Raw genomic sequence first — 24,701 nt, forward strand, 5'->3', positions numbered from 1 at the left:
AGTGTTTATTGTGGACTAGATCATAAGGGTTGAAGTGTTTATTGGACTAGATCATAAGGGTTGAAGTGTTTATTGTGGACTAGATCATAAGGGTTGAAGTGTTTATTGTGGACTAGATCATAAGGGTTGGTTGAAGTAAGGGTTGAAGTGTTTATTGTGGACTAGATCATAAGGGTTGAAGTGTTTATTGTGGACTAGATCATAAGGGTTGAAGTGTTTATTGTGGACTAGATCATAAGGGTTGAAACGTGTTTTATTTCTCAGTGCATTTGGAAAGTATTCAGACCCCTTGACTTTTTACACATTTTGTTACGTTACAAAATGTTTTCGCCCCTCACCAATCTACACACAATACCCCACATTGACAAAAACAGTTTTTTTTTAGACATTTTTACAAATGTATTAAAACAAAAATCCTCCATAATTCTTCAATGGAAGAAGTTTCAAACCACCATGACTCTTTCTAGAGCTGGCCGCCCGGCCAAGCTGAGCAATCGGGAGAAAGGGGCATGGTCAGGGAGGTGACCAAGCTCCAGAGTTCCTCTGTGGAGATGGGAGAACCTTCCAGAAGGACAACCATCTCTACAGCACTCCACCAATCAAGCCTTTATGGTAGAGAGGTCAGACGGATGCCACGCCTCAGTAAAAGGCACATGACAGCCGGCTTGGAGTTTTCCAAAAGGCACCTAAAGGACTAACAGACCATGAGAAACAAGATTATCTGGTCTGATGAAACCAAGATTTTACTCTTTGGACTGAATACCAAGCGTCACATCTGTAGGAAACCTGGCACCATCCCTACAGTGAAGCATGGTGGTGGCAGCATCATGCTGTGGGGATGTTTTTCAGCAGCAGGGCCTGGGAGACTAGTCAGAACCGAGGCAAAGATGAACGGAGCAAAGTACAGAGAGAATCTTGATGAAAACCTGCTCCAGAGCGCTCAGGACCTCAGACTGGGGTGAAGGTTCACCTTCCAACAGGACAACGACCCTAAGCACACAGACAAGACAACGCAGGAGTGGCTTTGGGACAAGTCTCTGAATGGCCCAGCCAGAGCCCAGACTTCAACCCAATCTAACATCTCTGGAGAGACCTGAAAATAGCTGTGCCGCGACACTCCCCATTCAACCTGACAGAGCTTGAGAGGATCTGCAGAGAAGAATGGAAGAAACTCCCCAAATACAGGTGTACCAAGATTGTAGCATGATACCCAAGAAAACTCGAGGCTGTAATCGCTGCCAAAGGTGTTTCAACAAAGTACTGAGTAAAAGGTCTGAATACTTATGTAAATGTGATATTTCAGTTTATTTATATATATTTTTTTACCTGTTTTTGCTTTGTCATCATGAGGTATTTTGTGTCGATTGTTGAGGATTTTTGTAATCAATTTTTAAACAAGGCTGTAACGTAACATAATGTGGAAAAAGTCAAGTGGTCTGAATACTTCCCGAATGCCGTGTATATGAGTCCTTTGAGTATATGAGTCCTATGAGTCCTATGAGTATATGAGTCCTTTGAGTATATGAGTCCTATGAGTCCTATGAGTATATGAGTCCTATGAGTCCTATGAGTATATGAGTCCTATGAGTCCTATGAGTATATGAGTCCTATGAGTCCTATGAGTATATGAGTCCTATGAGTCCTATGAGTATATGAGTCCTATGAGTCCTATGAGTATATGAGTCCTATGAGTCCTATGAGTATATGAGTCCTATGAGTCCTATGAGTCCTATATATGAGTCCTATGAGTCCTATATGAGTATATGAGTCCTATGAGTCCTATGAGTATATGAGTATATGAGTCCTATGAGTATATGAGTATATGAGTATATGAGTATATGAGTCCTATGAGTCCTATGAGTATATGAGTCCTATGAGTATATGAGTATATGAGTCCTATGAGTATATGAGTCCTATGAGTATATGAGTCCTATGAGTATATGAGTCCTATGAGTATATGAGTCCTATGAGTATATGAGTCCTATGAGTATATGAGTCCTATGAGTATATGAGTCCTATGAGTCCTATGAGTATATGAGTCCTATGAGTATATGAGTATATGAGTCCTATGAGTCCTATGAGTATATGAGTCCTATGAGTCCTATGAGTATATGAGTATATGAGTCCTATGAGTCCTATGAGTCCTATGAGTCCTGAGTCCTATGAGTCCTATGAGTCCTATGAGTCCTATGAGTCCTATGAGTCCTATGAGTCCTATGAGTATATGAGTCCTATGAGTCCTATGAGTATATGAGTCCTATGAGTATATGAGTCCTATGAGTCCTATGAGTATATGAGTCCTATGAGTATGAGTCCTATGAGTCCTATGAGTATATGAGTCCTATGAGTCCTATGAGTCCTATGAGTATATGAGTCCTATGAGTCCTATGAGTCCTATGAGTATATGAGTCCTATGAGTCCTATGAGTCCTATGAGTCCTATGAGTCCTATGAGTCCTATGAGTATATGAGTCCTATGAGTATATGAGTCCTATGAGTCCTATGAGTCCTATGAGTCCTATGAGTATATGAGTCCTATGAGTATATGAGTCCTATGAGTCCTATGAGTCCTATGAGTCCTATGAGTATATGAGTATATGAGTCCTATGAGTATATGAGTCCTATGAGTATATGAGTCCTATGAGTATATGAGTATATGAGTCCTATGAGTATATGAGTCCTATGAGTCCTATGAGTCCTATGAGTCCTATGAGTATATGAGTATATGAGTCCTATGAGTCCTATGAGTATATGAGTCCTATGAGTATATGAGTCCTATGAGTCTATGAGTATATGAGTCCTATGAGTCCTATGAGTATATGAGTCCTATGAGTATATGAGTCCTATGAGTATATGAGTCCTATGAGTATATGAGTCCTATGAGTCCTATGAGTATATGAGTCCTATGAGTATATGAGTCCTATGAGTATATGAGTATATGAGTCCTATGAGTATATGAGTCCTATGAGTCCTATGAGTCCTATGAGTCCTATGAGTATATGAGTCCTATGAGTATATGAGTCCTATGAGTCCTATGAGTATATGAGTCCTATGAGTCCTATGAGTCCTATGAGTCCTATGAGTATATGAGTCCTATGAGTCCTATGAGTCCTATGAGTCCTATGAGTATATGAGTCCTATGAGTCCTATGAGTCCTATGAGTCCTATGAGTCCTATGAGTCCTATGAGTCCTATGAGTATATGAGTATATGAGTCCTATGAGTCCTATGAGTATATGAGTCCTATGAGTCCTATGAGTCCTATGAGTATATGAGTCCTATGAGTCCTATGAGTCCTATGAGTATATGAGTATATGAGTCCTATGAGTATATGAGTCCTATGAGTATATGAGTCAGATAATGCACATCATAAAGATGTCCTATGCTTCAAGAAAGTCCTTATTCCTTGACTCAACTAGAGATTTAAATAAATGAGTCCTTGAGTCCTTTAAAAGATGTCCTGGCTGACATCCTACAGTCTAAAGGCACATCTCTTGAGTTTACAATCCCCTTGTATATGAGTCCTATGAGTCCAAACGCCTCTCTCAGTATGGCACTCAGACAGATCTCCTATTTACAATCCCGGTTGCCATGAGTTAAACAAACAAAAGATAACCATCAAAAATACATCTCTCCCCCCTCTCTCTCTCTCTCTCTCTCTCTCTCCTAGCCTCTCTCTCTCTCTCTCTCTCTCTCGCTCTCTCCCCACCCGCAGAATTTCAGTCACATGCCTTCCCAGATATCATTTGTTGACCTCTTGTGTTTTCTTTGGAAAGATGGGCCTAGCCTGAGAATAGAACATTCGGTTTTCTGCCTCAGTGTGGCGCTGTTCACCGCAATTTTAATGGGTTTTAATTGTGATCAGAAGAAAACTACTTATTTTACTCAACTAGAGATTTAAATAAATGGTGTTTCTTTAAAAGATGTGCCTGGCTGACATCAAAAATACATTAAAGGCACATCTCTTTATTTACAATGTCCGGTTGCCATGGTTAACACAAACACAGGACAGTATGGCAGACAGACACATCTCTTTATTTACAATGCCCGGTTGCCATGGTTAACACAAACACAGGACAGTATGGCAGACAGACACATCTCTTTATTTACAATGTCCGGTTGCCATGGTTAACACAAACACAGGACAGTATGGCAGACAGACACATCTCTTTATTTACAACAGTAACACAAACACAGGACAGTATGGCAGACAGACACATCTCTTTATTTACAACAGACACATGGCAGACAGACACATCTCTTTATTTACAATGTCCGGTTGCCATGGTTAACACAAACACAGGACAGTATGGCAGACAGACACATATCTTTATTTACAATGTCCGGTTGCCATGGTTAACACAAACTCAGGACAGTATGGCAGCCAGCATTGTAAATAAAGAGATGTACAGAAAGATAAGCAGCCTCCGTGTCTGTGGATCCTTTCCCCTTAATGTAGTTGTAATGTTAGCCAGGCACATCTTTTCAAAGAAACACCATTTATTTAAACCTGTAGTTGCGTAAGGAGGCTACTGCTTCAGTCCGTGTATAGTTACCTGGTTAATAACCAACAACCATGGGATGACCACATGGAGAATAACGTGAGGAAACAGTCGAGGTCAGTCAGGCACATCTTCTTAAAGAAACACCATTTATAGGTACAGGTGTCTTCTTCTTCTTTAAGCCCATAACCATGTGTGTGAGGTGGACACTTTAGTTTAAGTAGATGTGTTTAGGACGACCAAGAATCACTCTGTGTGACCCTGATTTAGCCCAATGTAAAAATTAACATGGCAGTGTTACGGCTTTCTTCTATCTCTGACGAAGAGGTGTAAGCAAGGATCGGACCAAAATGGAGTGTGGTAGTTACTCATGTTCTTTAATGAAAAAATGAACTATACATGAAATAACAAATATACAAAACAACAAATGGAAAGTGAAAACCTATACAGCCTATCTAGTGCAAACACAAAGACAGGAACAATCACCCATGAAACACTCAAAGAATATGGCTGCCTAAATATGGTTCCCAATCAGAGACAACGAAAATCACCTGCCTCTGATTAAGAACCCCTCAAGGCAACCATAGACTTTCCTAGACAACCCTACTCAGTCACAATCCCAATACCTACTAAAACCCTAATACAAAAACACACCACAAAATAAACCCATGTCACACCCTGGCCTGACCAAATAAATGAAGACAAACATACATACTTTGACCAGGGCGTGACAGGCAGAGTGCGTTTATAACTGAAAGCAACAACAACAAAAATTTGGAGCTTGAAAAAACTGAAAGCTTTTGCAAAACAAAGAACACGGACAAAAATGTCAAGTTTCAAGTTATAATTGACTGTTTCTAACAGCTCTGGAGCTTTTAGTGCCCAGTACATTATTAGGAGAACATTCGGTTCACGATGCCATTTTGATGTAATTCGATCTTTTAAAGGCCCAATGCATCTGTTTTTATATCAATATCAAATTATTTCTGGGTAACAATTAGGTACCGTACTGTAATAGATTTCCATTCAAATGGGCCAAATAATAGCATTTTAGCAGATGTCTGGGTTTTGGTCTGACTGGGGAGGGGCTAAACGGAAAACTAGCTGTTATTGGCAGAGTGGTTTGGATCTCTCTTTCTTATTGGTCTACTAACCAGTTTACTGCGTGGTGATGTCACCATGGGAAGCTAAAAGTCCCGCCCATGCAAACCTACTGATCAGAGGGTCCTGTGTAGATTGTATTTTCAACCTGCAACTATCAGGAAATAAAACTGTTTTTTTTTTTAAATAGAACTTTTTACAGTGTTAGTTTCATCAGCTGTTGTACAATATGATCCAAAAACACAGGAAAAACAGCATTCTGACTGCACTCTTCACACCTCACACTCGCTTCAACCTTTTCACACTAATGTTCCTTATTAACAGGTTGTCTTTGATTCTCCATAACTCTGTTTGACGTCTCTCTGGCCCTCAGGTAGTCTTAGGGCTCCCGTGTGGACACAGAGGTCTAAGACTCTGCATCTTAGTGCTAGAAGCATCACTGCAGTACCTGGTTCTTATCCAGGCTGCATCACACCTGGCTGTGATTGGGAGTTCCATAGGGCGGCGCACAACTGGTCCAGCGTGGCAAAGTTGACGTCTCTCAGACAGCCTTATGACATCGTTGGCGTCTCTCTGGCCTCTCAGACAGCCTTATGACATCGTTGGCGTCTCTCTGGCCTCTCAGACAGCCTTATGATATTGTTGACGTCTCTCTGGCCTCTCAGACAGCCTTATGACATCGTTGGCGTCTCTCTGGCCTCTCAGACAGCCTTATGACATCGTTGACGTCTCTCTGGCCTCTCAGACAGCCTTATGACATTGTTGACGTCTCTCTGGCCTCTCAGACAGACTTATGACATCGTTGACGTCTCTCTGGCCTCTCAGACAGCCTTATGACATTGTTGACGTCTCTCTGGCCCCTCAGACAGCCTTATGACATCGTTGACGTCTCTCTGGCCCCTCAGGCAGCCTTATGACATCGTTGACGTCTCTCTGGCCCCTCAGACAGCCTTATGACATCGTTGACGTCTCTCTGGCCCCTCAGACAGCCTTATGACATCGTTGACGTCATCAATTGTCGTCAGTAGGAGAAGACATATCATATGCTTCGACCTTCAGACACCTGTCACACAGAGACCTGTGGGACTGGGACCATCAGCCATGGAAGAACTGCATGTGACCGTGGCCCAAATGGCTCTGGTCAAAAGTAGTGGATTAAATATAGTTCCAGAGGACTCTGGTCAAAAGTAGTGAATTATATAGTCCCATAGGACTCTGTAGTGGATTATAGGATCATATAGTCCCAAATGTCTCTGGTCAAAAGTAGTGGATTATAGGATTATATAGTCCCATGGGGCTCTGGTCAAAAGTAGTGGATTATATAGTTCCATAGGACTCTGGTCAAAAGTAGTGGATTATATAGTCCCATGGGGCTCTAGTCAAAAGTAGTGGATTATATAGTCCCATAGGACTCTGGTCAAAAGTAGTGGATTATATAGTTCCAGAGGACTCTGGTCAAAAGTAGTGGATTATAGGATTATATAGTCCCATAGGACTCTGGTCAAAAGTAGTGGAATATATAGTCCCATAGGACTCTGGTCAAAAGTAGTGGATTATATAGTCCCATAGGACTCTGGTCAAAAGTGGTGGATTATATAGTCCCATAGGGCTCTGGTCAAAAGTAGTGCACTATATATGGAATAGGGTGCCATTTGGGATGAAGACAGTGGTTGACCTGATACACACCCAACTGAAATTGAAGGTCGGGCTGTGCAGCCCTTAGAGCCAGCAGCAGTTAGCCTGGTATGTATCCATACTGAATGCACTCACTGTTCTTAGTAGTGAAACACGGCGATGTTCAGTCTGGGTTTCAGGTTAGACCAGTAGAGCAGTATGAAGGGGAACAGAGTGATGTGCAGTCTGGGTTTCAGGCTAGACCAGTAGAGCAGTATGAAGGGGAACAGAGTGATGCTCAGTCTGGGTTTCAGACTAGACCAGTAGAGCAGTATGAAGGGGAACAGAGTGATGCTCAGTCTGGGTTTCAGACTAGACCAGTAGAGCAGTGTGAAGGGGAACAGAGTGATGCTCAGTCTGGGTTTCAGGCTAGACCAGTAGAGCAGTATGAAGGGGAACAGAGTGATGTGCAGTCTGGGTTTCAGACTAGACCAGTAGAGCAGTATGAAGGGGAACAGAGTGATGCTCAGTCTGGGTTTCTGGCTAGACCAGTAGAGCAGTATGAAAGGGAACAGAGTGATGTTCAGACTAGACCAGTAGAGCAGTATGAAGGGGAACAGAGTGATGCTCAGTCTGGGTTTCAGACTAGACCAGTAGAGCAGTGTGAAGGAGAACAGAGTGATGTGCAGTCTGGGTTTCAGACTAGAGCAGTAGAGCAGTATGAAGGGGAACAGAGTGATGCTCAGTCTGGGTTTCAGACTAGACCAGTAGAGCAGTGTGAAGGAGAACAGAGTGATGTGCAGTCTGGGTTTCAGGCTAGACCAGTAGAGCAGTATGAAGGGGAACAGAGTGATGCTCAGTCTGGGTTTCAGACTAGACCAGTAGAGCAGTGTGAAGGGGAACAGAGTGATGTTCAGACTAGACCAGTAGAGCAGTGTGAAGGGGAACAGAGTGATGCTCAGTCTGGGTTTCAGGCTAGACCAGTAGAGCAGTATGAAGGGGAACAGAGTGATGTGCAGTCTGGGTTTCAGACTAGACCAGTAGAGCAGTATGAAGGGGAACAGAGTGATGTTCAGACTAGACCAGTAGAGCAGTATGAAGGGGAACAGAGTGATGATCAGTCTGGGTTTCAGACTAGACCAGTAGATCAGTGTGAAGGAGAACAGAGTGATGATCAGACTAGACCAGTAGAGCAGTGTGAAGGGGAACAGAGTGATGATCAGTCTGGGTTTCAGACTAGAGCAGTGTGAAGGAGAACAGAGTGATGTTCAGACTAGACCAGTAGAGCAGTATGAAGGGGAACAGAGTGATGTGCAGTCTGGGTTTCAGACTAGACCAGTAGAGCAGTATGAAGGAGAACAGAGTGATGTTCAGGCTAGACCAGTAGAGCAGTATGAAGGAGAACAGAGTGATGTTCAGACTAGACCAGTAGAGCAGTATGAAGGAGAACAGAGTGATGTTCAGACTAGACCAGTAGAGCAGTGATGTCAGACTAGACCAAGAGAGAACAGAGTGATGTTCAGACTAGACCAGTAGAGCAGTGTGAAGGAGAACAGAGTGATGTTCAGACTAGACCAGTAGAGCAGTGTGAAGGAGAACAGAGTGATGTGCAGTCTGGGTTTCAGACTAGACCAGTAGAGCAGTGTGAAGGAGAACAGAGTGATGTTCAGACTAGACCAGTAGAGCAGTGTGAAGGAGAACAGAGTGATGTTCAGTCTGGGTTTCAGGCTAGACCAGTAGAGCAGTGTGAAGGAGAACAGAGTGATGTTCAGACTAGACCAGTAGAGCAGTGTGAAGGGGAACAGAGTGATGCTCAGTCTGGGTTTCAGACTAGACCAGTAGAGCAGTGTGAAGGGGAACAGAGTGATGTTCAGACTAGACCAGTAGAGCAGTGTGAAGGGGAACAGAGTGATGTTCAGACTAGACCAGTAGAGCAGTGTGAAGGGGAACAGAGTGATGTTCAGACTAGACCAGTAGAGCAGTGTGAAGGGGAACAGAGTGATGTGCAGTCTGGGTTTCAGGCTAGACCAGTATGTGATATGTGATGTAAATCAAATCAAATTTTATTTGTCACGTGCGCCGAATTCAACCTTAAAGTGAAATGCTGACTTACAAGCCCTTAACCAACAATGCACTTTTAAGAAAAAATAAGTGTTAAGTAAGAAATAGATAAGTAAAAAATAAAAGTAACAAATAAGGCAGGGAGGAAGGACACAAACTCTCTCTGTCTGTCTATCTCTCTCTACCACACACACACACACACACACACACACACACACACACACACACACACACACACACACACACACACACACACACACGTCATGGTGCCAATGAAAGAGAAAACACAGGCATGGCATGTGGTCTGGCCTGATGGTAATCCACTGATTAATTACAATGAAAGTTTGCAGAGATTCTGGATCAGAGACACAACTGGTATTCTAATGCAGTGGGAGCAATTCTTTCAAAAGCTAGGATTCCATCCAATCGGCGATCAGATTTTCATGCGAATATTCTAAAATCTGCATAAAGACAATATGCCCATTTTCCCACCGGTGGTGTGTCTCTACCAAACTGACTTGTTGAGGATAAACCTCGGTGTGTGATGAGGTAATGCACCAAACTGACTTGTTGTGGATAAACCTCAGTGTGTGATGAGGTAATGCACCAAACTGACTTGTTGAGGATAAACCTCAGTGTGTGATGAGGTAATGCACCAAACTGACTTGTTGTGGATAAACCTCAGTGTGTGATGAGGTAATGCACCAAACTGACTTGTTGTGGATAAACCTCAGTGTGTGATGAGGTAATGCACCAAACTGACTTGTTGAGGATAAACCTCAGTGTGTGATGAGGTAATGTACCAAATGGATGGAGCCTGACGTGCTGATAGAGTCTCTCTGTTGTTCGCTTGTGAGACAGAGCCTGACATGCTGATAGAGTCTCTCTGTTATCCGCTTGTGAGACGGAGACATGCTGATAGAGTCTCTCTGTTGTTCGCTTGTGAGACAGAGCCTGACATGCTGATAGAGTCTCTCTGTTGTTCGCTTGTGAGACGGAGACATGCTGATAGAGTCTCTCTGTTGTTCGCTTGTGAGACGGAGACATGCTGATAGAGTCTCTCTGTTGTCTGCTTGTGAGACGGAGACATGCTGATAGAGTCTCTCTGTTGTCCGCTTGTGAGACGGAGCCTGACATGCTGATAGAGTCCTGGCTTCAACAATCTCTTTGATGTCAGAATCTTTGTCTTCAGCCTTCTTCTCATTAGTAGTTGTGCAAGGAGAGATACCTACTCCATCCAGGGGTGTGTTTCTGTACTCAAGGAGAGCTGTGTTAGGATCTCCGTTGCTGTCTCTCGTGCTTTTTTCAACAGGTTCTTCACAGTCTGAACTGCACTCTCAGCTTGACCGTTTGACTGTGGAAATCTAGGGCTCGACGTGACATGTTTGAACTCCCAGCTGGTAGAGATCTCTTGACTCACCAACTGTCTTCCATTGTCGGAACACAACACGTCGGTCACCCCGTGCCTCGCTGAGATCGACTTTAGTGCTGTAATGATGTGTTTGCTTGTTGTTCCACTGAGCTTGGAGATTTCTGGGTATTTGTGAGTAGTATATATTCTGTGTCGTTGTAATGGAAGAGGTCCACTCCAACTTTGGCTCAAACTCTCTCTGGGACTGGATGAGATATGAGCGGTTCTCTTTGATTGTTGTTTTTGTGTGTTGCAGACGGCACATTTTGTTACAACATCTTGGATCTGTTTAGCCTTGCCTGGCCAGAACAGATCATCCCTTGCTTGTTCTTTACATTTTTACGATTCCCATGTGTGCTTCATTATTTCTTCTCTCATTATCTGAGGAACGAGGACGTTTTGAACTTTTGAACAGCAGTCCATCTGAGTTTGTCAAGTCCTCCTTGCAGGTCCAGTAAGTGCTGTATTTTCTTTGCAACTGTTCCCTCTCGTGTCTCGCCATCCAACTGTGACCAGTTTTTAACTCTTCATCTTCTTCTGTTTGCTGTTTTTGAATTGCTGCAATTCTGTTGCTCTTCTGAAACAGGAAGTTGATGAGCGATGTAGCTCACCATCCAACATCAGCGATCTGCATCTCGGTTTCTTGGTTTGTATGTCACATATACACTGTATCTCTGTAGTCTCGTCAGCGATCTGCATCTCGTTTTCCTGGTTTGTATGTCACATATAGACTGTATCTCTGTAGTCTCGTCAGCGATCTGCATCTCGGTTTTTTGGTTTGTATGTCACATATAGACTGTATCTCTGTAGTCTCATCAGCGATCTGCATCTCGTTTTCCTGGTTTGTATGTCACATATAGACTGTATCTCTGTAGTCTCATCAGCGATCTGCATCTCGTTTTCTTGGTTTGTATGTCACATATAGACTGTATCTCTGATCTAGTCTCTGGTTTTGTATGTCAGCGATCTGCATCTCAGCGATCTGCATCTCGTTTTCCTGGTTTGTATGTCACATATAGACTGTATCTCTGTAGTCTCATCAGCGATCTGCATCTCGTTTTCTTGGTTTGTATGTCACATATAGACTGTATCTCTGTAGTCTCATCAGCGATCTGAATCTCGTTTTCTTGGTTTGTATGTCACATATAGACTGTATCTCTGTAGTCTCGTCAGCGATCTGCATCTCGGTTTCATGGTTTGTATGTCACATATAGACTGTATCTCTGTAGTCTCATCAGCGATCTGTGCAGTCAGGCTGGTGCCTTCTGGAGCGACTTCTTGACGATTGTTTCCAAGGGTTTGTGGTCTGACTCCACCTGGATCTCGTTTCCATGGAAACAGGAAAGTACTGATGAAACTTCTCGCAGCCAAACACTATCGCTAGACTAGATCTTTTTCCACTTGAGCGTATCTCTTTCGACGGTCTGTGAGGGATCTTGACTCGTATGCGATTGGCTAACCATCTTGCAGGATCACAGCTCCAAAGCCTTCTGAGCTGGCATCCACAGAGAGTGGCAGTGGTTTTTTTTCTTCTTCATATCGTAGTACTTTAACACGGGCGCATTGCTGACGAGTGTTTTCAAGTTTCTGTAGCTCTGTTCCTGTGCAGACTCCCAGTGCCACTGAATGTCTCTTTCTAGGGCAGTTGTGTCAGTGGTGTGCTGACATCTGAGAGATACTGCGATTGGCTGACCAATCATCTGAGAGATACTGCAACATTCCCATGAACCTCTGAAGCGCTGTGTCCTCTGGCTTGTATTTCTCGGGACCTTCTGGGAGTCTGGTTTCAGGCCTTCTTTGCCTAACACATGTCCAATGTAGCGAATTTCTGTCATTCTGATTTTGCACTTGTCCTTATTCAGATTCAAGTTAATGCTTCTCAGTCTGACTAGTATCTGTCTCAGGCTCCGGTCGTGCTGATCTGTGTCATCACCCCTGACAAGAATGTCATCCATGATGTTCATAGCACCTTCCAGAGCTTCCAAATGCTGTGTCGAGGCACCTCTGGAGCACCTCTGGAACACCTCTGGAACACATCTGGAGCACCTCTGGAACACCTCTGGCGCACCTCTGGAACACATCTGGAGCACCTCTGGAGCACCTCTGGAATACCTCTGGAACACCTCTGGAGCACCTCTGGAACACTTTGGAGCACCTCTGGAGCACCTCTGGAACACCTCTGGAGCACCTCTGGAACACCTCTGGAACACATCTGGAGCACCTCTGGAGCACCTCTGGAACACCTCTGGAACACCTCTGGAGCACCTCTGGAACACCTCTGGAACACCTCTGGAGCACCTCTGGAACACCTCTGGAACACCTCTGGAGCACCTCTGGAACACCTCTGGAGCACATCTGGAGCACCTCTGGAACACCTCTGGAACACTTCTGGAGCACCTCTGGAACACCTCTGGAACACCTCTGGAGCACCTCTGGAACACCTCTGGAACACCTCTGGAGCACCTCTGGAACACCTCTGGAGCACCTCTGGAACACCTCTGGAACACCTCTGGAGCACCTCTGGAACACCTCTGGAGCGGGACACGATTCCGAACGGCAGTCTCTTGAAAGAATACCTCCCAAACAGCGTAATGAAAGTGCAGAGTCAGGAGCTCTCTTCATCCAGTTGGATTTGACAGAATCCAATGGTTTTCATCAATTACTTGAAATACCTTGGCGTTAGGAATTTCAGCAACTACCTCTTCAATGGTACGTAAAGGATCATGTTCTCTCTTGATGGCTTTGTTTAGATCCGGTGGTTCCATGCATATCCGTATTTTTAAATGTTTAGCTTCCTGATTGTCACCAAGTTGTTTACCCAATCAGGAAGCTCAATCTGCCTGACGACGACACCCATGTTTTTCATTGCGGTTCAGTTCCTTTTACCAGTTTTTTAATCCTTTTTAGTGCTACAGGCACATTTCATGGGTGAACGAACCGCTGGTGTGACTTCTGGATCTGTTTGTATATGATGAACTCCTGGAGCACGTCCAGGTCCACATCTTCATATTCAAAATGTCCGTCTCTGTCTTTTGTTCAAGCTTGAATATTCTCTCTATTAATTCCGTTTCTTCCGAGTATCTACTGGTGCATCTTGTTCTATCACTTGAAATTCCATTTCAAAACACTTTCTCTTTGTATCGACGTTTGAGCGTTTTCTTTTGTCTTTTGGCTCCATCTGGTGGCCAGAATACGTCACTAGCTTTCTGTTGGATTTTTTTGCATGGAATCGACACTCACTTTCACTTTCAGCGTTTTCTCAAAACGCTACGCTCAACTCCTGTATCCAGCTTAACAGGAAGTTTCTGGTTGTTTATTTTCAGTGTTTCTGTCCACTTCTCTTTCTCAGTGTTTTTTTTCTCATTGACATTCACTTTACCTTCACTCTGTTTCACTTCATTTCTCCCAATGTCCCCATTTCCTGCTGTCCTCTCCCTGTCAAAGCCGTAAACCCTCTGGTTTTCTGTCCGTGTGTGAGGAGCACATTTTGGCATAATGAATTTTTTTCCTGTGCCTTGCTTTTGCCGTATGCTGGACACTGTTGTTGATTTGTGTTTGTACCCACAACGTGAGCCTTCTCCCTATGACCTTTCTTTTACTAGTTTGTTGCAAGGTCTTTGTCTTTTGTTGATTTGTGTTTGTACCCACAACATGAGCCTTCTCCCTGTGACCTTTCTTTTACTAGTTGTTGCAAGGTCTTTGTCTTTTGTTGATTTGTGTTTGTACCCACAACGTGAGCATTCTCCCTGTGACCTTTCTTTTACTAGTTGTTGCAAGGTCTTTGTCTTTTGTTGATTTGTGTTTGTACCCACAACGTGAGCCTTCTCCCTGTGACCTTTCTTTTACTAGTTTGTTGCAAGGTCTTTGTCTTTTTTTTACCATTTCTGTGTTTTCTCTTGCTTATGCACCTTGTCAACGGGCACCTCGACTTCATCATAGCTTAGCAGGAGATCTGGTTCTCTGAGTAATCTGCCTCACACTTGGTCATGTTTTGATTCCACATAGAATTCTGTCCCTTTGTCAATGACTCTGTAGGTTGTTGAAACTCAGTCTTTTGCTTTATGTTTTAAATCACATAAGCATAAATTATTCTTACACTCTCCTAAAAAAGATATGTCTCAGGTGCATCAGATTTGTGTCTTGGCTCAGAGTAAGTTCAGGAAAACATTTTTTTTTAATACATCCAAGTCAAAAGTATTGAATACCTTGATTAAATCATCTCTGGCTGCGTGGCACATTTCACTTTTTCCCGGATTTCTCCGAGATGCCACTGGCTGATGGTATAAAGGTTGCATTTCTGGATCCACACTCTCCGATTGTCAGATAGATTTCCCTCTCTAGCTTCAGAGTAGTTGGTGGTCTCATTTGGGCTGCATTTCCCTCTAGGTTTCCCTCTAGGTTCAGAGTAGTTGGTGGTCTCATTTGGGATAGATTTCCCTCTAGGTTCAGAGTAGTTGGTGGTCTCATTTGGGCTGCATTTCCCTCTAGGTTTCCCTCTAGGTTCAGAGTAGTTGGTGGTCTCATTTGGGATAGATTTCCCTCTAGGTTCAGAGTAGTTGGTGGTCTCATTTGGGCTGCATTTCCCTCTAGATTTCCCTCTAGGTTCAGAGTAGTTGGTGGTCTCATTTGGGATAGATTTCCCTCTAGGTTCAGAGTAGTTGGTGGTCTCATTTGGGCTAGATTTCCCTCTAGGTTCAGAGTAGTTGGTGGTCTCATTTGGGATAGATTTCCCTCTAGGTCCAGAGTAGTTGGTGGTCTCATTTGGGATAGATTTCCCTCTAGATTCAGAGTAGTTGGTGGTCTCATTTGGGCTAGATTTCCCTCTCTAGCTTCAGAGTAGTTGGTGGTCTCATTTGGGATAGATTTCCCTCTAGGTTCAGAGTAGTTGGTGGTCTCATTTGGGCTGCATTTCCCTCTAGGTTTCCCTCTAGGTTCAGAGTAGTTGGTGGTCTCATTTGGGATAGATTTTCCTCTAGGTTCAGAGTAGTTGGAGGTCTCATTTGGGATAGAGATCCCTCTAGGTTCAGAGTAGTTGGTGGTCTCATTTGGGATAGATTTCCCCCTAGGTCCAGAGTAGTTGGTGGTCTCATTTGGGATAGATTTCCCTCTAGGTCCAGAGTAGTTGGTGGTCTCAGTTGGGATATATTTCCCTCTAGATTCAGAGTAGTTGGTGGTCTCATTTGGGATAGATTTCCCTCTAGGTCCAGAGTAGTTGGTGGTCTCATTTGGGATAGATTTCCCTCTAGGTCCAGAGTAGTTGGTGGTCTCATTTGGGATAGATTTCCCTCTAGGTCCAGAGTAGTTAGTGGTCTCATTTGGGATAGATTTCCCTCTAGATTCAGAGTAGTTGGTGGTCTCAGTTGGGATAGATTTCCCTCTAGGTCCAGGGTAGTTGGTGGTCTCAGTTGGGATAGATTTCCCTCTAGGTCCAGAGTAGTTGGTGGTCTCATTTGGGATAGATTTCCCTCTAGGTCCAGGGTAGTTGGTGGTCTCATTTGTTCCATGTTTCGTAGTGTTGAGCTGTCCTTGTATAACCTTTTAACATATCACACCATGTAATATAATAGCCTGCTGAGGCAGGAATGCGGGTAGAAGAACCATGTTTATCAGATGTCATGGGTCAAGTGCAAGTACAGATGATCACATACAGTAATTAGTAAACAGCGCCACCCTCAGGCACTCCAGGTAAGTACATGTACATACATACATACATACATACACACCATTGAACTACCTTGTCGATGAAAACAGGAAGTAATGACATCACACCTAAAAAATTACCTTTTTCTTAAAAACCAACAGTGCAGAGTAAAAAATGTAATGGTTAAAGTGTTTCCAAAAAGCATTTAGACAAATTGTGCATTAATAAATTGGCGACAGCCTGTATGTCCTCCAACCCCTGTTTCATGTCTAAGGTAGCCCGCGAAATCCCAGCATTGATAGAATGCAATAATTGACAAGTATTTGCCATATTGTAATAATTCTCATGTGCCCACGTGTCGCCAAGTTCCGTGGTCGCCATGGTGAAACTTGGACACGTGTAGATCTGAAATAATTGGAATGACGAAAACTTTCCAGCCAATCAGAAAAGCAGATCGAAGCAATTCAGGTATTCTTGAAAATCAGGACAATCCGTGTTCTGCAAATAAACATTATTGTTATAGTTGAAAACATTTATATTGCAAGATGTAGGCATTTAGTATGAAATGTGTAGTGGAGCATTATAGTGCCCCTCTTATCGTTAAAATGATTCCGCAATCATCCTTTTTTTTTTTTTTTTTAAACACCGTTTCCATCAACATTTGTTGCAATAAAGAAAGTTTGACCAAAGAAAAAATCCCCTCCTGTCAAATGGATCATTTTTTGTTGTCGTCAATCTTTAGAAAAATTATACAAAGTATGCAGAGTAGAAGTAGTTTTCATATACAAACGTCATACGTCCGAACTCAGAAACAAATACGCTTCCCCATAAATAACATTGGTCGTTGTGGTAGAACGTTTATTTTGATTGGTGAATTTCTGCATTTACCAGAGTTCCATCAGGAAGCCTGATTTCAGACGTGTCCATGGAAACGAGATTATTAGGGGAGTTGTTAATTTTTTCAAAGCATGAAAACGGTTTTAATCGAACTATTATATTCATCAGACTATCCACAATAACCGCATTACTGTGTGCATGTAACCCTACTCATTGCTTTTGTCTAATAAACCTGGGTCAACGGTAACCTGCCTGCTGTCTCTGAATAAAAATATAGGATTAAAAAATATATATTAAAAAATGAAGTCTGCTAGAATTTGTTAGAATGAACCTATAAAGCTTTTATAGTTGTAGGCTAGATAATGTAAAGGTGTGTTTATTTATTTAGTAAGTGCACGTGATCTGGATAATCATGTTCTGTAGCCTGTTGATCAGCAATTTATCATGGAGAGAAAGGTAGTGGTGTCAAAATCACACACCTGCAGGTGAAGCCCGCAGGGATCCCACCTTCTAGTCACCCAAATGGCACCTTATGCGCAGTGGTAGACTATTTGTGTATATTTTTATATATATATATATATATATATATATAAAATGTAAACCCTATCAAACCTTAATACTTACCTTAACCTTAACTTCAAAATTTGAAAACTTCCAAATTTGACAACTTCTACATTTGCATTTGGAGTAACTTCCAAATTGTACGTTGGGACAAATGTGGATAAACGTCAAAATGGTAAAACCGTGAGATCATGTTGAGTTGAGAACTGTTTAGCTCCGCCTCGCCTCTGCTGGCTACTTACTGTATAAAAACTTGCGGTGTGTGAATATAGTGATAATGCCATTCAGCGCGGTGTGCAGGCAGGCAGGGGACCCGACGGTGTAATGTGGTCGGGGGGAGGGTTGATCTGTCGACTAAGAACCATTCGAGCGATTTGGAACTTTTAAACAGTTGTTACGAATGCGGTCGGACAGGCGAGCGTGACGGCGGCGTGACTTCAAGAGACGTCTTCACAGAAGAAGTTGTGCGCACACAGCGAGCTGCAGAAAATATACATTTAGCAATAAGGTAATTTAGAATGTAACGTGAATAGGCTATAAACATGTTTTTTTTGTGTGAATTTAGTGTATTTTGATGTATTTTAGACATGTTTATTGATGGCCTAGTCTACACTTCTATAGGCACGTTTTATTCCGGTATAAAAAAAATAAGAATTGCTTGCAACATGTTGTCATTTAGATGGCTATAATTTGAGAGAAAATGCTAAACCTAGTGTATTGAGAAACGTAACGCCAGGTAACTGCACACTGGCGCTGTCCACTGACGTTATTGCTGACTTCAGTGTCAAGTTGTGCGCGTGGCTACTATGTCCTCGTGAGTTTTAAGTTCATATTTGACGGTGTTGTATTTTATTTTAAATGCGCTTAAGGTTTTTTTTCTTAAACTTCGTTTTTGTGGGTTAGGTTGTCACTGTCCCGTACGAGACGATGTTTCTTTTCGCGCTCTGCCTATACCTCGGGAAGTTGGTGTCGTCCGGTGTCAGTTTGGAGTTCCGTTATCACAACACCGTGGAGGTGGAGAGATACCTGCGGGACGTTAACAACACCTTCGACTTCACACACCTGCACAGTATTGGAAAGTCTGTTGAAGGTAAGAAGACCCCTCATATGTTGTCTTGAAATGTAAAATAGAAATTCACTCTTTGATATACCTCTGAGCCTAGATTTTGTCACAAGTGAGAGAGAGCCTAGGACATTTTCAAATTTGATAAGATTTTTTGGGGGGATCTTTGTAAGCAGGGCACCCGTTTTGGAGACTTCTGGTATATCATCAAAATAAATCAATCACATCATTTTGGGGGGAATCATTCAGCAGTTTTTACCAGATTAAGTAAAATACTGTTGGAAATTAATGTTGACAATGTTTATGTTCCTAAAATGTCATTTGAAAATGATGCTGTCGCTGCTTCCAGTTGATCAGACATATTGATAAATAGCCCAATGTCAAGTGTCCAAATCAATAAGCAATATGCATAAACGGTTTGTGATATACTGAAAACATAAAATGTACTATCAACACATACATGTGCAACAATGGTAATCACATTACTTACATTTTTTATTTTTATGGGTACCTTATAAACTGCACATGCACCAAAAACCCTGTTGTTTTGTCAAGTGTCACTTATTGATTAGGGAGTTGAAACTACCACAAAAACACATGACAGCTGGATATATTTCTACATCACTGGTTAGAGGACAACCAGCAGAAGAAGTCAGCTACATTTTGGAAATGTTGCTAATTAGAAATATGCTAATTAGCAAAAATTGTCTGATGAGATTTGAACTCCCAACGTTTGGATTGCTAGACGTTCCCGTTATACACTCATCCATCCAACCTTCTTTTGCTTTAAGTAACCATCTGTCTTATGTAACCATACGAAACGTAACATGTCATACTAAATTGACTATCATAACAGGAATAATACGAAATGTTCTGAGACCAGGTTGGAAACTTGGAATAACCTGGAATAACCTATATATGGTTGGTTAGATGAGCCTTAGTCGAAGGCTTCTATGTATATTTTACGTAACAGAATAATACGAAATGTTCTGAGACCAGGTTGGAAACGTGCAATAACCTGGAATAATGTATACGTGGTTGGTTAGATGAGCCTTAGTAGGAGGCTTCTATGTATATTTTAGAATGCCAGATGTTGATTTCAGGAGGCTGTCTTCACGGAAAATGGAACAAACAACCTTTTCTGTTAGTTCCATTTCAATTAATCACGACCCGCCATAGGATATCAACAGTGACAGTTTGACTTTCAAATCTGTGTATTGGTATGAATTAACAGTACAAAACCAAAGGTATTGATCTGTTTTTTTTTTTAAAGCAATTGATCTTGTGTCATCGTGTTGAGTATTAACTTTTATACTAATATAACCAATCTGAGGTAAAAAGCTAGTGTAATATCCCCTCTCACTTCGATGTGGTCTTAATGGCAGCTTGTGTTTTTGTAGTAACCCGGTAACATCATGGGAAGTCACGTAATATACATTTAATTCGCTACGGCAAAATATCTTATTTCTGTGATGATAGTAACTGAAGCTAACCCAGATTTGTTCAATATTCACGTGTATTTCTCACTAGTTTAACCATTTTAGAGATATAACATTTTTTTGTTGTTCCTAAGCAGAATTTAACCAGACGCTCCACACGCTAAAACACGAGGGTTCCTCAAGGGTACTTTAGGAAGGCTGATGGGTTTTTATGTGGAACCATAATGACTCTGAACTCTTCAATGGTTCTTTACAGTTCACAAAATGATTCTTTGCTGTTTTAGTGATAATTAAAATGTAGGGGGGGGGATGTAATATAATATTTCGGGGAATGGTTTAGTCACAGCTCTGTGTACAACCGTGAGTGAGGGTTTCATTCCAGTTGATCTAATGTGTTGTGCTGTGACGTTACATGTTATACAGATGTAACTGATTCCGTCTCAGTCTATGAACCCATCTTCCCTTCATCAGAGGACTCTTTGTAAACCGGGTCCCTGCCTGCCAGCCAGTGACTGCAGCTGGCTCATGTGAAGACTAGCCTAAACAGACCGTTAATATATCATCCTGACCACTGCTCTCAGCCTCCCAGCGGCTAATCCTCCTGCTCCCAGCCTCCCACCAGCCAGCCCTACCTAGTCCTCCTGCTCCCAGCCTCCCACCAGCCGGCCCTACCTAGTCCTCCTGCTCCCAGCCTCCCACCAGCCGGCCCTACCTAGTCCTCCTGCTCCCAGCCTCCCACCAGCCGGCCCTACCTAGTCCTCCTGCTCACAGCCTCCCACCAGGCGGCCCTACCTAGTCCTCCTGCTCCCAGCCTCCCACCAGCCGGCCCTACCTAGTCCTCCTGCTCCCAGCCTCCCACCAGCCGGCCCTACCTAGTCCTCCTGCTCCCAGCCTCCCACCAGCCGGCCCTACCTAGTCCTCCTGCTCCCAGCCTCCCACCAGCCGGCCCTACCTAGTCCTCCTGCTCCCAGCCTCCCACCAGCCGGCCCTACCTAGTCCTCCTGCTCTCCAGCCTCCTACTCTCCAGCCTCCCTCTGGTCCTCCTACTCTCCAGCCTCCCTCTGGTCCTCCTACTCTCCAGCCTCCCTCTGGTCCTCCTACTCTCCAGCCTCCCTCTAGTCCTACCTAGGCCTCCCCTGGTCCTACCTAGTCGTCCTACCCAGCCTCCCTCTGGTTACCCCCCCCCCCCCCCCCCGTGCTGCGTGGTTCCCCCCGTGCTGCGTGGTTCCCCCCTCCCCCAGTGCTGCGTGGTCCCCTCCCCCCCCAGTGCTGCGTGGTCCCCCCCCCAGTGCTGCGTGGTCCCCCCCCCAGTGCTGCGTGGTCCCCGCCCCCAGTGCTGCGTGGTCCCCCCTCCCCAGTGCTGCGTGGTCCCCCTCCCCAGTGCTAGATTCGGGAGATATCCCTGCCTGTTGGTAGATTCCCTGTCTGTTGGTGTTGTAGGTTCCCCAGATATCCCTGTCTGTTGGTGTTGTAGATTCAGGAGATATCCCTGTCTGTTGGTGTTGTAGATTCAGGAGATATCCCTGTCTGTTGGTGTTGTAGATTCAGGAGATATCCCTGTCTGTTGGTGTTGTAGATTCAGGAGATATCCCTGCCTGTTGGTGGTGTAAAGAGAGATTCAGGAGATATCCCTGCCTGTTGGTGTTGTAGATTCAGGAGATATCCCTGCCTGTTGGTGTTGTAGATTCAGGAGATATCCCTGTCTGTTGGTGGTGTAAAGAGATATCCCTGTCTGTTGGTGTTGTAGATTCAGGAGATATCCCTGTCTGTTGGTGTTGTAGATTCAGGAGATATCCCTGCCTGTTGGTGTTGTAGATTCAGGAGATATCCCTGTCTGTTGGTGTTGTAGATTCAGGAGATATCCCTGCCTGTTGGTGTTGTAGATTCAGGAGATATCCCTGTCTGTTGGTGGTGTAAAGAGAGATTCAGGAGATATCCCTGTCTGTTGGTGTTGTAGATTCAGGAGATATCCCTGTCTGTTGGTGTTGTAGATTCAGGAGATATCCCTGCCTGTTGGTGTTGTAGATTCAGGAGATATCCCTGTCTGTTGGTGTTGTAGATTCAGGAGATATCCCTGCCTGTTGGTGTTGTAGATTCAGGAGATATCCCTGCCTGTTGGTGTTGTAGATTCGGGAGATATCCCTGCCTGTTGGTGGTGTAAAGAGAGATTCAGGAGATATCCCTGTCTGTTGGTGTTGTAGATTCAGGAGATATCCCTGTCTGTTGGTGTTGTAGATTCAGGAGATATCCCTGTCTGTTGGTGTTGTAAAGAGATATCCCTGCCTGTTGGTGTTGTAAAGAGATATCCCTGTCTGTTGGTGTTGTAGATTCAGGAGATATCCCTGCCTGTTGGTGTTGTAGATTCAGGAGATATCCCTGTCTGTTGGTGTTGTAGATTCAGGAGATATCCCTGTCTGTTGGTGGTGTAGATTCAGGAGATATCCCTGTCTGTTGGTGTTGTAGATTCAGGAGATATCCCTGTCTGTTGGTGGTGTAAAGAGATATCCCTGTCTGTTGGTGGTGTAGATTCAGGAGATATCCCTGTCTGTTGGTGTTGTAGATTCAGGAGATATCCCTGCCTGTTGGTGTTGTAGATTCAGCAGATATCCCTGTCTGTTGGTGTTGTGAGATTCAGGAGATATCCCTGTCTGTTGGTGTTGTAAAGAGATATCCCTGCCTGTTGGTGTTGTAGATTCAGGAGATATCCCTGTCTGTTGGTGTTGTAGATTCAGGAGATATCCCTGTCTGTTGGTGGTGTAGATTCAGGAGATATCCCTGCCTGTTGGTGTTGTAGATTCAGGAGATATCCCTGTCTGTTGGTGGTGTAGATTCAGGAGATATCCCTGCCTGTTGGTGTTGTAGATTCAGGAATATCCCTGTCTGTTGGTGGTGTAGATTCAGGAGATATCCCTGTATGTTGGTGTTGTAAAGAGATATCCCTGCCTGTTGGTGTTGTAGATTCAGGAGATATCCCTGTATGTTGGTGTTGTAAAGAGATATCCCTGCCTGTTGGTGTTGTAGATTCAGGAGATATCCCTGCCTGTTGGTGTTGTAGATTCAGGAGATATCCCTGCCTGTTGGTGTTGTAGATTCAGGAGATATCCCTGCCTGTTGGTGTTGTAGATTCAGGAGATATCCCTGTATGTTGGTGTTGTAAAGAGATATCCCTGCCTGTTGGTGTTGTAGATTCAGGAGATATCCCTGTATGTTGGTGTTGTAGATTCAGGAGATATCCCTGCCTGTTGGTGTTGTAGATTCAGGAGATATCCCTGTCTGTTGGTGTTGTAGATTCAGGAGATATCCCTGTCTGTTGGTGGTGTAGATTCAGGAGATATCCCTGTCTGTTGGTGTTGTAGATTTAAGGAGATATCCCTGCCTGTTGGTGTTGTAGATTCAGGAGATATCCCTGTCTGTTGGTGGTGTAGATTCAGGAGATATCCCTGCCTGTTGGTGTTGTAGATTCAGGAGATATCCCTGTCTGTTGGTGTTGTAGATTCAGGAGATATCCCTGTCTGTTGGTGGTGTAAAGAGATATCCCTGTCTGTTGGTGTTGTAGATTCAGGAGATATCCCTGTCTGTTGGTGTTGTAGATTCAGGAGATATCCATGTCTGTTGGTGTTGTAGATTCAGGAGATATCCCTGTCTGTTGGTGTTGTAAAGAGATATCCCTGTCTGTTGGTGGTGTAGATTCAGGAGATATCCCTGTCTGTTGGTGGTGTAGATTCAGGAGATATCCCTGCCTGTTGGTGGTGTAGATTCAGGAGATATCCCTGTCTGTTGGTGTTGTAGATTCAGGAGATATCCCTGTCTGTTGGTGGTGTAGATTCAGGAGATATCCCTGTCTGTTGGTGTTGTAGATTCAGGAGATATCCCTGTCTTGGTGTTGTAAAGAGATATCCCTGCCTGTTGGTGTTGTAGATTCAGGAGATATCCCTGTCTTGGTGTTGTAAAGAGATATCCCTGCCTGTTGGTGTTGTAGATTCAGGAGGCAGGATCAGAGAGGCCTGACACTTTCTTGTCTGGTGAGAAACTCTCTATTTTGTAACATAAAGTACGGGCTTTGTCCCAAATGGCACTGTATTCCCTATAGGCCCCGGTCAAAAGTTGTGCACTATATAGGGTACCAGTTGGGACTCACACATGACAGTTTTGATAAGGATCTTGGCTGGGGTTCAGGACTGTCACGCAGGCTGCTGCCGACCAGAGTAGTCTCTCTCTCTCACACACACACACACACACACACACACACACTGTCAGTCATGTGGCTCACAGATCACTGCTGCTGTAGCATGAACACAGAACGGTCTCCTGTTACTTTAAAACAATGAAGGTGGTTTCAACGCCGCGGTCCAACGTGAATTGATGAAATCTAGCCGTCCCCCCTGGGTTTAAACAAATGGTCTATCAGTACATCCTATCTAAATGGGGATACAGCTGTGTTATCTTACCTTTCCTTACTGTAACAAGCTATGA

The 24,701-nt window shown here is 43.7% G+C and overlaps 1 protein-coding gene across 1 annotated transcript in view; it reads left to right on the forward strand.

The window, feature by feature from the left end:
- The first annotated feature begins 17,979 nt into the window (after positions 1-17,979).
- cpm (carboxypeptidase M) overlaps positions 17,980-24,701 on the forward strand; it is a 111,287-nt gene continuing 104,565 nt past the window's right edge. Inside the window, 2 exon segments of the mRNA XM_065021249.1 lie at positions 17,980-18,234; positions 18,630-18,816. Of these exon segments, the coding sequence (XP_064877321.1) occupies positions 18,654-18,816 (163 nt within the window). The 5' untranslated portion in view covers positions 17,980-18,234; positions 18,630-18,653.

The sequence above is a fragment of the Oncorhynchus nerka genome, linkage group LG8 (assembly GCF_034236695.1).
Source record: "Oncorhynchus nerka isolate Pitt River linkage group LG8, Oner_Uvic_2.0, whole genome shotgun sequence".
NCBI lineage: Eukaryota > Metazoa > Chordata > Actinopteri > Salmoniformes > Salmonidae > Oncorhynchus > Oncorhynchus nerka.